The sequence below is a fragment of the Brachycentrus maculatus genome, unplaced genomic scaffold (assembly GCF_059751285.1).
Source record: "Brachycentrus maculatus isolate JH-2025_06_01 unplaced genomic scaffold, ASM5975128v1 h1tg000039l, whole genome shotgun sequence".
Classification (NCBI taxonomy): domain Eukaryota; kingdom Metazoa; phylum Arthropoda; class Insecta; order Trichoptera; family Brachycentridae; genus Brachycentrus; species Brachycentrus maculatus.
The window spans coordinates 795830-812605 of record NW_028280793.1 but is presented as its reverse complement, the minus strand read 5'-3'; the positions used below and the strand labels follow the sequence as shown (position 1 = coordinate 812605).

Genomic DNA, 16776 nt, shown 5'->3' with positions numbered 1-16776 from the left:
AGCGCATTTTCGATGCTCTGTGACCATATAACCCGCCACCGCAACCAAAAGTGTAACCTGGAAGTAGGTTTGTAATGTATGTACTATATATTTTATAATAGCTATAACATACACTGTTAAGATAATTAGAATAGTAATACAGGTTCTATGGATGGGACACACATGGGTGGTTTATGTTAATTTTTCATCAAACTGCCCTTAATTCGTTGGGAATATACCATTAATAATAACGAGGTATTCGTAAAAATAATATACGTAATAATGTTACACATAGACTACACTAATCTGCAGATACAAAAAACACAAATACATTACTAGTTTGCAAGGAATAAGGGAAACAGTTTTGAATACAACAATTGTAACATTTAATACAAGTACTCCTAACTTAACTCCTGAATTTGTTTATAAAAATTTGGTTATCAAGCAAATTTGATAACTGAGAAACCGACATCTAGTAAGTATTGTACACTTTTAAGGGGTACAATAAATTATGTACAAATAAAGTTCACTCTCTTGGAGATCTACGGAGATAAGTCCATATATAAACAAAAAGATTGATATCCTCTTCCCCTGTTCCTATAACCATAAGAGTTTCGCTCAAATGTAATGGGACAAGGAATTGTGTGAAGCAGGGGGTTGGGTTTTCAAGTGTAGCCATACTAATAAAAATTTAGCTTTTTAACCAATCTTAGGATATAAAGTAAAGAGGAGAAGGTTAAACAGAGAATTTATTAAGATATTACATTGACAACGATAAGTTTCAGCACATTTTTTCGTATCTATTTTTTGTTTTCAAAAGTGGGTATGAGAGAGATCATAGGTCTTTAAAGCTGGAGAGAGCTCTCATGTAAAAATGTTCCTATATCTTTGTTGTGATCTCATGTTCCTTTATTTGAAATCATTATTTATCTTAATAAATACCGACCAATGTATTACAAAAAATAAAAATAAAAAACTATACAAACGTAATTCATTTTTTGTTTGTTATAAGTTTTGTTTAATTTGTATTGTTTTAAGAAATTTCATTTCTCAATATTCTCATTCCTTTAAAAAATGTCGGTTTGACAGTTATGCTTTAGTTATGTTAAGAGTACCCATACACAATTATTGCGGCTCACAATGCACTGGAGATTTTCAAACAATTATTTTTCTAGAGCTTGGTAAGTACGCATTCGTACGCGTGTACATCAAACCTTATGGCCAAACATACGCGTGTGCATCGAACCTACTGGCCAAACATACGCGCGTACATCGAACCTATCGGCCAAACTTGCTATGGCTAAATTATTGTTAAACTTATAATGTCGGTATAAGTTACATTTTGGTTAAAGTAGGTGTTATCGACACACTCCTTCAAAGTGTTTTGGCCTTTTCTAGCAGTTCGGTTATGAATTTCTGAAAGGAAAAATAAATAAATTAGCACAAATACAACAAACATTTTAAAATCCTTAAATTTTATTATAGAAATATTCATATTGAGGAATATATTCTTTCTCTATTTCAATAAAAAAAATATTTTGTATAGACTTCTTTTTGTAACCCGCACCCAATGGTACATAGGGCTCTGCATCATATAAACACAAGAATAAATAAGCGGTATAAAATATTTTGGTTGTGCAGTGGCAGCCTATATGGTCTCAGAGAACCATGTGTTTGTGAGCATGTTAACTGCGACTGCGACCAAAGATGTAAATGGGAGAATTCATACAATTTACTTTTAAAAATTTTGAAACGTTTTTAAGTTGAATTTCTAAATACCTATTATTATATTTACTATAAAAAAATATATATACATACATTTACATCTTTTTGAGGTTTTTTGGCATCTGCTAAAATCATCTGGAATTAAAGAAAAAATCTAAATAAAATTTTATGAAGATTTATATAGATTTTATAAAATATAATTATATCTACTTTATATATCATTGCTGGATGAAATTGGAATATAACAAATATGTCTACATTTTTCTTCACAAATGTTGGATTTTTTCCAGTGAAAAGTTATTTACATTAAGGTGGAGACTGACTGGAGCATTTTGTCGTAACATCGCTCGCAGTGAGCATCGATGGATGGAGCGCTCGGCTCGCTGTACTGACTATACGAATGCTCGCATCGTAACGTGTTACATTACGACCAAATACTCCGGTCAGTCTCCACCTTTAAGGTTTATTGATATCTCAGCGTAGATGAAGAAATCTATTAATATGGGAACAAGTCTGGGTAAATACTTATAAATACAGGGATTACCTGTAAATAGGGCTGGTTTAAAAGATTACTTTTAATTGGCAAAGCACCCACGATTGAGTGATACATGACACAAACAACTTTTCGTAATTTAATTTTGAAATTTGGGGAAAAAAAATTGAATTAATCAATTTGTTCAATTTAATCATCAACTTGATGTTTTTTTTTGTTTTTGCTATTGACAGTTTTGAATGAAAAATCATTGGTGGGATCAGAATGTCGAATAAGGCAAAAATCGAATAACAGTAATTTTAACAGAACAAGGACCGAAAAAGACTTGCACAATCAGATCAATCAGAACCTAAAATCTGGCGGTGTCAAAAGTCTGCGTAATTGAAGGGCGTGATGGTAGTAGTAGTAGTAGTAGTAGTAGTAGTAGTAGTAGTAGTAATTTGAATTATGACAAAATCTGGATTATGTCAAAATCGAATTACAGTTTTACGAATTTTGATAAAATTCTAATTAACATGTTGACTGCCATAGCAATTTTCAGAATTCCAATCTAAAAAGCCAATTTCATTTACTCATACTATATTATTAAAAACTCTAATTATAGTACATAATTATATTTTCTGTTCATGTAAAACAGCATTGATGTTTTGTTCTCTTCCCATGCGCCATCTATCCATATTAGCACTGATGTACTAGGAATTATATCGTAGCTGCACGAATATGGCAGGTAAACACAGTAGGAGATAACTCGTAGTCGGCGTCCTTGCGAAAACGCAATCTATGAGTTATCTCGTAGTTGGCAGTCAACGTGTTAAAGTAAGAATCCAAGAACTTTTACTGTATTACATAATATATTGATTAACTTACACCGAGGTGACTCCTTCGGTGATCATCACTGTCCATGTCGAGGAGTTCGTCTATATCCACCTCCACTTCGTGTGTTTTGACATTGTCTTTCTGTAAAATGATTTAAAAATATATTATTTATAAACCGTTAAAATTTATTGCCATTATTCAACTAAAAATTGGGCAGCTAATGTTGATTTAATTAGACGGCAACACATCGTGTCATTCATTACTCCCAATCCCACATTCGTGCGGCCATTGTTTTCATTCATTAATCATTTCATTCAATAAATCACTTTGAAAAACAATACAATTTTCATTGTGCGATGAATTGATGTTTCAATCAACCATTCCTTGAATTGTTTCATATTTGCATATCTTTATTTTTGCTGGTTCCATAATACATGTGTACTTTAGCATCTTTAGATCTAACATATTGGTATTCAGAGATATTGCACAGGTTTTGATGCATGTAAATTACGTGCCGAAACGAGACAGACATTGAAATACAACTTGTAAAATAAAGAAGTACCGTAGAACGGGGCTACTTGAACTTTGATATGTTATTTGAGCCCAGTACAAAAAAAATTTAATCTGTATTTGGTCTACAATAATGAACGTATAAGTGTCACCTGTCAGGTAAACAAGGAATCATGCCGATACGTTCATTATTGTAGACCAAATACAGATCTAAATATTTTTTTTGTAAGTGACACATCAAAGTTCAAGTTAAGCATAATAATGAAAATCAGCAAGATCTATGGAGGTTTCACTGTGTATACAATATGTCAATCTGTGTTAAACATTTCACAATGTGTCCTTTGACAATGCCTTCAGCTACAAACAAGAAGATTGTTACTGGCATGAACAACAGTCCAAACAATGGCTCATGTAACAATTTGGGTCGTGGTGGCCTGAAACGGACACAAAGCACATTTCTAATGCACTGCGACCATATCAGACATTATATGGGTTTCTTATGGTTTTAGAACGCACTCTAAAAGCTAAAGTGAATGTAATGATTGTAAGATTGCAATCCTGCTGGATTTTTATGAATCCCGTACGATTCATGAAGGATCACATTTAAACAAAGATTACAATGATGAGATCTAGTTGGTCACAGTGGTGTAGTTGGCCGGAGAACACCGGAGCGGTGTTCTGGCACTTTTTTTATCTGAGCAGAGCTGCGCTCCGGCTCTGGTTAGGAACAAATATTACGTTTAAAAAAATATCAAGTGAAGTCTCTTCAAACAATTCCGAATAAAAAAACAATATACATATTTATTGCCAATAACCCGCAAAAGTCTAAACATGTCAACATATGCAATATGCACTTGTTGCCATCCCATCCATTCAGGAATCCATCCCAATAAGAACTAAGTACCGCCTAATTTTATGATCCTTTTGAAAGTTTTCTGCCTGTAATAAAAGGCTGGAGTTTATACTGTTTTTAAGTGTTTATGTTTTATTAACCAACCAATTCTGTAAGCAAAACGATCCAACACGCATTTAAATGCTGAAAAATATATTGAATACGGCCAAACATCAGAAATTAGAAAAAACTTTAGATAATATCGTAGTCATAAAGGAGAAAGTGACCAAGTGCATTTTTTACAAAAACGTGATCATTGACACTATTTGATACCTTACTAACTTAATATTGCCCTGAAAAACATCCCAAAGGATTTTAAACTTGGAAGTATAACATATTCACTTGTTAAAAATGACTAACTGCATTGATGTTTATTTTCTTGCCAAGCAAAAGTGACTTAAATGGCCCTCCTGAACATTTTACGTTTTGTTAGTTGGTCACTTTACTCCTGTACGACTACGATATGAATGATGTTGAAGGAGATCAAATGTTATCCCATAAAAAAAAGCTACCCTCCCCCCGCTTCACCAGAGGGGTGACTGTGCGTTCCGTTACTTTTTTATTAAGGACTACACCACTGGTTGGCAAAGGGTTCTGGTCGAGATGGTGGATGGTAATGGGTTCTGGTTGCGGTGGTGGTTGGTAATGGGTTCTGGTCACGATGGTGGTTGGTAATGGGTTCTGGTCACAGTGGTGGTTTTAGATGGGGACTGGAATGTAAGGGGGGTCCTTACAGGGATCTCGTAGAGCTTCTGCAGCTCGTCGTAGAGCCACATCTCGAAGGGTGGATACTCGGGTGGGGAGTTGGATTCCTTGTCTATGGGGTAATGGGTTCCGGTAGAATGTGACGGGGCTAGGTACTCACAGGGATCTCGTAGAGCTTCTGCAGCTCGTCGTAGAGCCACATCTCGACGGCGAGGCGCTTGCGGATGAGCGCCATCTGGTGCGAGCCGTACTTGGCGGTGAGGAACTTCTCCCGGCGCTCCTTCACCTCGCCCTTCTCCGTGAAGTTGACGTGCAGGCCCGACTTGGCGGGCGAGCGCTCCGTGGGCGACATGATGCTGGCGGGCGGCGGCGCGGGCGGGGACGCGTAGCTGGCGGCCGCCGCCACTCCGCACTCCATGGCGCACTGGGCCGCCGGCCGGTTCTACGAACAAACATTCCCCATTAGCATCAGCGTCAGGTGAAGCGTACGCGCTAGACGCGTCCACCTGACTTTTCCTCCAAGCACTAATAACGCGCCAGGCGCGTACATATAAAGATTCTACTTAGTGCAAATAACGCGCCAGGCGCGTTTTCCTAACTTTCCGGTTTAACTCAAAATATGAACTAGGCGCGTATTTTTTCTTCCGGTGCGGAATACGTGGTAAGCGCGTATATGTCAAATCCATTGAGTAATTGAAAGTATATACCATTCCAGTTTTAACACAATATTTTGTCAGTGTGTAATAAATAAATAAAAATAGTAAAAAAATTACAAAACACAAGTTATTAAATTTATTGTATGAATGTATAATTAGCGAATGTAAACTCAATTTTAGTCCCCTCAACGACTCATGTTTATACTCGCTTGCATTAAAGCGAGTATTAACATGAGCTGCGCGTGAATGGTACACACATGGAGAACAGTGTGTACTATTATCTATGGAAAGAAATTTCTTTTCATATTTTTTTTTTAATAAAAAAAAAACATTAAAAGTAAATGGTTAAATTTCATGTACGAATGTATACTTTGGGAGTGTAAACTCAGCTTTAGCCCAATCGACTCTTACTCGCTTGTCTCAAAGAGAGTATAAACGTAAATGCTACATTAACGTGGCGAATGATTTATTTTGTTCGTATAGATAATTTGTTTAGATAAATCCATAATTCCAATTTCAGTAATCCTCTTAAAACCGGAGGATTAATTTGTGTTTATTATAATTATCATTTTCCGCAAGGAAGGTTAGTGACACAGCCATGAGAAAAGCGAAAATAAACGAGGCAAAATAGATACGTTATTGTAGGCGGAACATCCACGCCCTTCGAGAGAAAGGTCGCCCTCCGACACTCCAAACTAAAAACCAAATAATTAGAAAAGTAAACACACCCGTGTATTATTTAAATACTCGTACGTGACCTTAGATATTGAAACACGAATGCAAAAAATATAAACGATTTCGCCTTTACGAAATACGTATTTCATTAAATTATTTTTACGGAGAAAATGTCGTAACCGACTATCAAAAATACATATTATTTTTTGAAATCTCAACATAGATGAAGAGTAATATGGAAATCTGGGCATTTGCTGGTCATAGGCTGGTTTAAGTGATCACTTTACACACGAGTAACATTCACCAATTCTACACATGATCGACACTCAACATTCAACACTGAATATGAAAAATAATATGAAAATTATCTCCTATAATAGGATATGATCCAGATTGGTGGACAAGTATTTGGACACGCTCAAAATATTATCAAAAATACAAACACATAATTTTTTATGGAAAATCGAATTGACTGAAGATTTAGAAATATCTAAAATATTATAGATTGAACGTAGGGTTGAACGTACATTGAGGGTAGTTTTCAAAATTCAATTTCAGAACGCGGACAAACACGCAAAAGGTCAGTCGTGCCTTTGCGCTTTTTTAAAAAAATATATAAGTAAGTAAATTTATTTCTTATTTTTAGAAAGTACACAAAAAAAAATTAATATTCAACTCCTTACATTTCGATTCAACTCTTTCCTTTTCAAAACCATATAATTATTTCGAAGAAAAACTTATTAATTCAACGCAAAACGGGGTTTTAAAAAACAATCAGTCACGTAACCCGGATTTAGAGAAAATTAAGTTTCGACCAAATACTGGGCCTTAAGTATGCAGTTATCGCGTGAGGTCAAATTTGAACAGTTGAGAGAAAACCATACACAGGATGGATGCTCAAAAATACTATGATATTTAATTCTTATCAAAAACGTTATCATCATTGTAAAGGAATGCAAGCGAGTATAATATCAACAATAAACAATATATAGTTATTTTTATAAAAATATCATTTATATGACGTACAACACGATAATAACAAAAAAGTGACGGATATTTATATTATATTGTATTTATTTTTTAAACCTGAGATATTGATCAAATTATTGTCCTAAAATTTTCGTCCGCCTCCGTAGTGTAATGGTCAGCACGCTCGGCTACCGTTCTGGAGGTCCCGGGTTCGATTCCCAAGGGGGGTAAAATAAATATAAGTGATTTTTTCACTGTAATATTTATTCAATATTACCATGGACTGGTACCTGAAGCGGAGGGCTGATCACCTTTCCTCCATATATATAATAAACGATCAAGATAACACTGCTTTTATATGACGCAGTGCCCTATGCACCATTGGGGTGCGGATAAGGGTTTTATTATTATTATTATTAAAAATTTTGGGTTACAGTAAAAAACCATCCCTCACTCTTGTTATTTGTGATAATGTAGATTCGATGGAATAATGCGATTCAAATACGTTCAAATGAATATCACAAAGGTACCTACTTAAACATCTCAACATAGATGAAGACAAAAAAAGGATTCTGGATATTTACAGTGTTTGTAATCTGTTAAAGGCTGGTTAACTGATCACTTTACCATTCTCTACCCATTATTGACAACCGCACTACTAAAATTTTGGATATCACACATATTTGATCAATCTCATGACGTTCCATGATTCTCCCCCCAGAAGCCCAGATTTGTGAATGAAGATTTAGACACGCTCAAAATACTGTGGATATTTTTATAAGATGACGATCGATAGATTATCTTGTTAGATTAATTCTTCGGAGTGGATACATGAAATTCTGGCTACCCTCCAAACTCATGGAAGAAAATTATGACACAATTTTTTTTAATATCCTGGTGGCATGAGTATTTTGATCAAGAATAACTTTTAAAATAAATTCTTGAGATATTATATTATATGTTATATGTTATATTGATAAAAATGTAGAATTGCAACTTAGTAAACATCCGCTACGCCGAAGGGGTAGGTAGAGAGAATGGCTGAAAGAAAACGCTTGATAGCTGCTGTCACTTACATTTTTAATATTTTCGATCGCATCACAAGCATTTTGAAATTATACGTATTAGAAATGTGTGCTTTCTACAATACTTTCTTTCTTTTCAATTCAATCAGGCTGAGCCACAACAGCGTGTGGCCGGGTAAAACTACTATCATAATAATAAATAATAACCACTTTTTCTTAAATCTATTGTGACAAGTAGTTTCGATGATGCATCACAGTGTTTGAAAATGACGCGGAATGCATCGAAAAACGTATCTCAATAGATTTTAAGAAAAAGTGGTATTTACCTAGTAAAACTTAAATTAAAAATGGATAGATACTACCGCAAAGTGACTGCCGAATCAATTAATGAAAGAGTCAACAAAACATTACTGGAATTTTCATTCAAACCCTTATCCGCACCCCAATGGTGCATAGGGCACTGCTTCATATGATCACAGTGTTATCTTGATCGTTTACACACGAAGGAAAGGTGATCAGCCCTCCGTTTCAGGTACCAGTCCAGGGTAATATTGAATAAATATTACAGTGAAAAAATCACTAATATTTATTTGATCCCCCTGGGAATCGAACCCGGGACCTCCAGAACGGTAGCCGAGCGTGCTGACCATTACACTACAGAGGCGGACACTGGAATTACTTCATACAATCAATTTAATTACAAGTATGGTTTTATCTAATTTAGCAGGTTGAAATATCCCGTATACATATATATTAGGAATAGAACTCCCTCGTACCGCATAAAAATATATGTTCCCCAGTATTTAAAAAAATGTATAACATGATACTATCAGCAACAAAAAAAGAAGTAAAAAGTCCCTCTCCAAGCACAAGAGTTCAGTCTCTTTTTTGGAGAGGCTGAGCGCAACACAAATTATAAGATTGTATTAAGTAGATGTATTGAAAAAAAATATATATTAATAATAAAATCATTGTAGTTATATATGTACTATTTTATTTATACAAATAAAACAGAATTATATTATTTTTAAAACTGATAGTGACAATTATCAATCAATCAATGCTTTGTTTTACTATTATTATTTAAAAAGATAAGTACATGGCGTTATTTAATGAATTATTTATACACACAAATATTATACTCGTTTACTGTGTTATTTTTTGACATCTCATCAAAGATGAAGAATAATATGGAAGTCTGGGCATTTACGGGGCTGACGACCGTCATAGGCTGGTTTAAGTGATCACTTTACACGTCTTTATTGTCATTAAACCTGAATAAATATTGCATTAAATAAAGAGTTGCGAGTTAAGGTTGTTTTTCTATCGTTTTTTGGGTTAATGACGTAAATGAAAAGGAGCAGGACATAACTTATAAATAAGGAAGAAAATAGAGGAGGTATAACAGGTAATATGGGAGAAGAAAAACAGAATAGCACAATTTTGCACGCATAAAATTATTAATAGAAAAAATAGATATCCCTAAGATTTTGAATAATGAAAGCATTAACTTTGTGGATCATATTGATATATTATTTCGAGAAATAAAAATACTTTGTGTTCTGATCCACTCACATTTTTATTAACCAACTAGTTTCGGCAACAACCTGTTGCCCTCTTCAGGGTTTCATTTATTACTAATAGTAATATAAATGAAACCCTGAAGAGGGCAACAGGTTGTTGCCGAAACTAGTTGGTTAATAAAAATGTGAGTGGATCAGAACACAATGTATTTTTATTTCTCGAAATAATATAGCACTAAAATTATTTAATAAAATATAATAAAACACAAACTTTGTAATAAGTATACAAAATTATATATATATACACTTGAGGACGGCAAGATATTTGTAGAAACTAGTCGGAAAAATACCGTATAATAATTTTATAATGTCTGTAAAATGTGCCACAAAGTATGAGCATAAATAAAAAAAAAAAAAATGAAATAAAAAATTCATTTGCATGTTTTTTTCTTAAATCAAACCTTGCTCTAGAATCTGTTTTTTTTAATATATTTTTTTTATAAATACTATTATTAACTGCTTGTATAATTAAAACCAATTAGCATTAATCAATCTTGGAATGAAAATGAATGAAATACAACGCCAGTAAATTAGATGCAGCAACCCACGACCCAAATCAATCAATCGATACTTAATATTTACGAGTTATTTAAAAAGTTGTTTTGCCGAAACAATGTCCTAACGACAATCGTAATTGATAACCCCATAGTCAAATGCTAATGAAATCCGTAGACAGTTTTTTTTACGGCGCAAGAAAAATACCGCACAAGAAATTTTAGAGATGTGACTAATCTAATGACTAACTGTTACTTTTTCGGCTAACCGAATCCGAGGATATACGTTACTTTTTCACGGTTTATATTATGTACTTTCATCTGGGCGATATGGTCAGCGACGCAAATGTACTCCAAAGAGCAAGAGCAGAGAGACAGTTGTGCAAAGGCAAATAGCCGCAAGTTAAAAACAGTAGTTTTGAGATAAACAAGTTTATAGTTAACTTAAAATGATGCTTTTTGCCAAAACGTGCATCAAATTAATACAATTATTATTATATTTGGACTATTTGGATAATGAATATCTCGATCTTGTCCGCCTCCATAGTGTAATGGTCAGCACGCTCGACTATCATTCTGGAGGTCCCGGGTTCGATTCCCAGGGGGGGGGTCAAATAAATATAAGTGATTTTCTCACTCTAATATTTATTCAATATCACCCTGGACTGGTACCTGAAGCGGATGGCTGATCACCTTTCCTTCATGTGTTAATGATCAAGATAACACTGCGTTTATATGCAGTGCCCTATGCACCATTGGAGTGCGGATAAGGGTTTGATGACGATATAAGGAAAGAAATCGAGCAAAATCTGTGATTGTATATGATAGAGGCCAGTTATAAGAATGCTTTGAGCCGTGTTACGCCAAACAGCCGCAACTTGAGTTGCGGCTAGTTGCTTTTACACATTAGTGCTGGCTGATATCAAGGTCCGAAAGGTGTCCTATGTGGGGCATGTGCTGAGAGGAGAGAAGTACGATCTATTGCACCTAATCATAAAAGGCAAATAGAGGCTCGACGAGGTGTGGGCAGAAGGCAGATCTCCTGGCTCCGGAATATACGAGATTGGACGGGGATCAGGACCGTAGAGGTGCTCATAAGTCATACCAATGTAAGAATTTTTGCTTCCCCGCGGGAGTACGCAGAGAGAATAGTACGCCACACCAATCTGTCTTTGCAAACAGTCTTCGCAACTCCCACATTCATGCATCTACTCATACTTATTAATTCTTTATTTAATTATTTTAAAAAAATATATTACGTTAATAGGTTACATATTCAATATTCTCGATGAGTAATTTCCATCAGTCATTTTGAGACATATGATTAATAAACTAGACTGAAAGTCAAATAATAATGATTAAAAAAGATTTTTAAAAAATTAAACAAAACTAACACAGGGCAAAATGTTAAATATAACAAAATAAACGGGTTTAAATATTTTATATTGTTATTATTATTATTTTTTTGTCCGCCTCCGTAGTGTAATGGTCAGCACGCTCGACTACCGTTCTGGAGGTCCCGGGTTCGATTCCCAAGGGGGGTCAGATAAATATAAGTGATTTTTTCACTGTAATATTTATTCAATATTACCCTGGACTGGTACCTGAAGCGGAGGGCTGATCACCTTTCTTTCATGTGTAAACGATCAAGATAACACTGCGTTTATATGAAGCAGTGCCCTATGCACCATTGGGGTGCGGATAAGGGTTTATTATTATTACTTTTAACTATTCTGACTCCTGACATGACCACTACCAAGTATTTGAAATATTACTTCCTCTGCTTCTATTACCGACCATATTCGCCTCAAAAATTTGTTTTACTATTTTTTTTTAAAATTATGTCAGATATATCAAAAGCTACGTAATACATAACCAAATTTGTGTACTAATTGGCGTGATTTGATAAGTGATCGAATTCAGAAACGGAATAAAGAGTACAGCCCATATTTAGAAATGACAATGAATTTATATTACGACGTCACATTCATTTTTTTCCACCATTTAACATTGAAATCATCACGCTACGATTCTTATTCATTTAAGAACGGGCAAACGATGGATTCTTTCACAGAGTTCGTGTCATTTTACGGATCGCGTGACAATAGGTCGTATTTGTATGAAGGAAAAAAAACTATTCAAAGATATCAAATTAACGAGAACTGCCTTATTGTAATCGAACATAAAAAAAACTATATACAAAATGACAAATAAGTTACAGGCCTACATGGTTTTACCATGGGAGATTTCTAACGAATAATCGGCGGGTACGTATGAGGTGGTGCACGAATGTGGAAAAGGCGAAAAGGTGTGGCGTTCTTTTCTCTCTGCCTACCCCTGCTGGGAAGCGGCGTGATGGCTTAAGGTGAATAACATCACTGAAATCACGTAGGGAAAATATCAGCAATGGATAGTGCACTTGGAGTTACATCCCCGTGCTCGTACGAGCTTAAATTGTACATAATCATTCTTTATACACTCTAAATGGTGCACAGAGCACTACTACGAAGCAATCGAGTTAACGTTGTTTATATACGATGCAGGGCGAGAGCATGTATATATATATATAACGTGGTAATATTTTCCTTTTGAAAATTAAGTGTAAATAATATGTAAAGTGGGTGTATAATAATAAAATAAACAATGTGTTGCTTTGTAATTAAAGAAACGACAATAAAAGTTTATTCTTAATTAATCTTTACAATAATTTTTATATCTTTCTATCTATCTATCTGATTCTGACAGTTAATAATATTATCGGAAGTCTTTTGTTTTATTCTGAGCGACGCATGCGGCATCTGGTGGTAGAACTGTTTTATGTAGGTACTTTTTGTAAGTACTTAATAAAATGTATAGGTAGGTACCTAGTTATTTTATTACACATATATATATATATATATATATATATATATATATATATATATTTATATATATATATATATATATATATATATATATATATATATATATATATATATATATATATATATATATATATATATATATATATATATATATATATATATATATATATATATATATATATATATATATATATATATATATTTATATATGTATATATATATATATATATATATATATATATATATATACATATTTGTATATATATATATATATATATATATATATATATATATACATATTTGTATATATATATATATATATATATATATATATATATATACATATTTGTATATATATATTATATTTGTATATTGTGTAAGCCGTTTAGAACTTGACTTGTTATTTTACTAATAAAAGACCTAATTGAAACAAGAAAATATAGAAACGGTTAAATTATTGGAAAAAAATGCATAATGTAGCCGCGGGAAAAAAACAGTTAACGACAAATCGGATAAAATATACTATGGAAAATTTTCGGACTTTTACTCGTAAAATAGGCTATGTGAAATTATCGAATTTTTCTATATTCATATTTTCCATCGATTTATTCTAGAAATTTAAATATGTATATCCGCCAGTTAGTTTTCTTAGCAAAAAATAAATAACACATCATCTTGAAATAAATTGCCATTTTGAATAATTAATAATTAATAGCCAATTAAAATTTCGCAAAATGGAATGATGAGGAGATTACAAATAAATTGTCATGCTAAGTAGACGCGGGTCGTTCGTGAACAACCGGATCTTAGCGAGCCGTTCATGAACGTTACTATGGGTAAATCTCGTTCGCCAACGCTGACCTGTTCACGATTTTGTATCGTCAAAAAAGTAAAATTTCACGAAAGCAAATAAAAAAATGAAAGAAAATGATTTGATATTTGTGATGAAAACTCTAAGGATAGAAGAGATAGAAGGAAAAACTAAAGATGGAAGGCCGAGGAGCTGGCAGAGAGCAAACATGGTGGCTAAAACAAACATTTTTAAACAATAATAACTTCTCCGAATTTGCCAATCGCCTCATAGAATCAAATCGCGTATTCAAAAAAGACACGGGAGTAAAAATATTAAACACTAATAATAAAGGGTTGAAACTAAATAATATGGAGATTTTTTATATTTGAAAAGCACTTAAAAATAATATCCCTTTAATTAACAACCAAAGAAATTTTACTTATAGTCCATTATTTGATTCAACATCGGTTAAGCAAGATTCGTCAAGCAAGCCACTCCGGCTTAAGCAAGCGTTAAGCAAGCCACTCCTTTCATCCTACGAGTATATAAGCTGGTTTATGAATATGTTTAATCCTAGTGAATGTTTAATCTCGGCTCGTAACGCTCGTGTTTGTGCTGAAACGTTTAGTGCATGTTGGTCTCGGGTCGACCAAAAATCGCACGTGTTAAACATTTTGTGTCGTTTCAAGTGTGTAAATGGTGCTACGGTGGTGAAGGGTGGTATTGTTTGCATGCTGTGGTAGTGATTATCCTTACGAAGAGACGGGTACGTCTCGATACCGGTAGACATAAAAATCTTGGTGAGTGGTTATATACTAATATTATTAACATTTTTGTGAAAAAAAGTTATAAGCAAAAATTTTTGACTGGACCGAGATGAGAGGGGTGAAGGAGTCATTCCGTTGGAGATACTTGGCAGTTCACAAGCAGAAGAATAAAAACTCTCCCGTCTGTTCGATAAAAGACCCATCATTCGATTGATCCGGTCTTAACGAACGGATCACTTAAGTGATACGGATCTTTTGGACGACTAGATTTTGCCCACCTCTAATGCTATAGCGTGCAATATTTATAATTTCACAGCGCTATTGCATCTTTAAGCAATAACAATGATAGAAAACAGGATCTGTAACAGAAACCGGACTCTTGCTGATTGGCTGCTTTTTCGTGAGCGAACAATTTTATACAGTTATCATTATATTGTGAGAGGAATGTATTGGAGAAGAACTATACGCGATAGGTCCATCGTATTTATACAGGAATACAGACCAATTATTCTAAAGGAATATTGACGCGCGTCAACAGAAAGAAGTATCTTATTTTAATAACTTAATATCAAATTTTAAATAAAAGACACCGAGACTGGCTATGAATAACTCTACTATAATCATGACCACTCTGTCGAGAGTATACGACTAAGAAACTACTTAACATCAAAGTTATATGTAATAAATCAAACAAAACGTCATCAGAACACAATATCACTATATAACACTGATTCTGTTCATCACTGATTGTGGAAGACATACATAGAAATATAAATATCTGATAAAAAAAATAAAGGACAAAAACTAAGTAGAGGAATTAACGAATTAAAGAAAAATTGGTTTTAAAGAATTTCGATGACAGTCCAAACGTATTTTGGATTGGTGGAGATAATCTCAAGGATGTCCCTTAACGAGATGGAAATACATCATTCAAATAAAAAGATGAGAGAGGGGGGGGATGAGGAAGGAGCAAAATGAAGCGTAATATAGAAGATAAGAAAGCTTACATCTTGCAGTAGTACACAGCTGCACTAAGAGCCAAAAGAATAACGATGGTTTTTTTCTGATTGAACTTAAAACTTAACAAAGCAAAAACCATACTACAGAATAGACTAACGCTTAAGCATAGTAATTTTACTTTCCTTCTGTATTTTGGATAGTTTTTTTTAGATGGGAATTGCATTTATTATGTACAAGTTAATAGATCATTAAGTAAATCTTGGGCTACTCGACATATGAGGATCTGAAGAGGACTTCCGGAAATAGGCGAGAATGGAGAAAGAGAAGTCATCTGTTGCTACAGACCAATCCGCAGGATTGAGACCAGAGAGAGAAAAGTAAATCTTTGTTTCTTCTAACTAAAAAAAGATATTTTATTTAAATCTGTGTTGGGAACAGGAGTGATAATCTAGTGTGGGCCAATCAGGAACTTCTCAGCATTTGCTCATTGCTGGGAGGAAGAGGAAATCAAATGAAACTCCTCAGAAGAAGGCTGACTGTTGACTGTCGTCAACAGACCTTCCGTTCTACTAGAAAAAGGTCCGGCATTTTGTGTCCTAGCTTGGTTTATGGTACCAATGTCCTTCACTAGTATTTAGGATGTTTTTTTTTCCTTGGGGGTCAAGAGATCTTGCATCCCTTATGTCACCGCGACCATGTCAGGTCTATTGTGACTTCCCTGTGTTTTACAGCTCACTGCCAAGACCTACATGAGTCATGTAACTCACGACCTGTCTTGGTGGTAGGAGCTTCATCTTCTCGGAGTCCAGTAGAGGTCCTCCAAGGATGTGATTTCGTTTGTGAGCGAGTGCGTCACAATTGTAAAGAATG

At 34.1% G+C, this 16776-nt stretch overlaps 1 protein-coding gene across 3 annotated transcripts in view; it reads right to left on the bottom strand.

The window, feature by feature from the left end:
- Window positions 1-973: 973 nt before the first annotated feature.
- LOC148312469 (protein phosphatase 1 regulatory subunit 14B) overlaps window positions 974-16776 on the bottom strand; it is a 64698-nt gene continuing 48895 nt past the window's right edge. For all 3 annotated transcript variants that reach the window (XM_088277116.1, XM_088277117.1, XM_088277118.1), the window contains 4 exons: window positions 5281-5562; window positions 3065-3154; window positions 1798-1839; window positions 974-1395 (listed from right to left, as the gene is read on the bottom strand). In XM_088277116.1, coding sequence (XP_088133242.1) covers window positions 1354-1395; window positions 1798-1839; window positions 3065-3154; window positions 5281-5562 — 456 coding nt within the window. In that variant the 3' untranslated portion in view covers window positions 974-1353. The remainder of the gene's footprint in view (window positions 1396-1797; window positions 1840-3064; window positions 3155-5280; window positions 5563-16776) is intronic.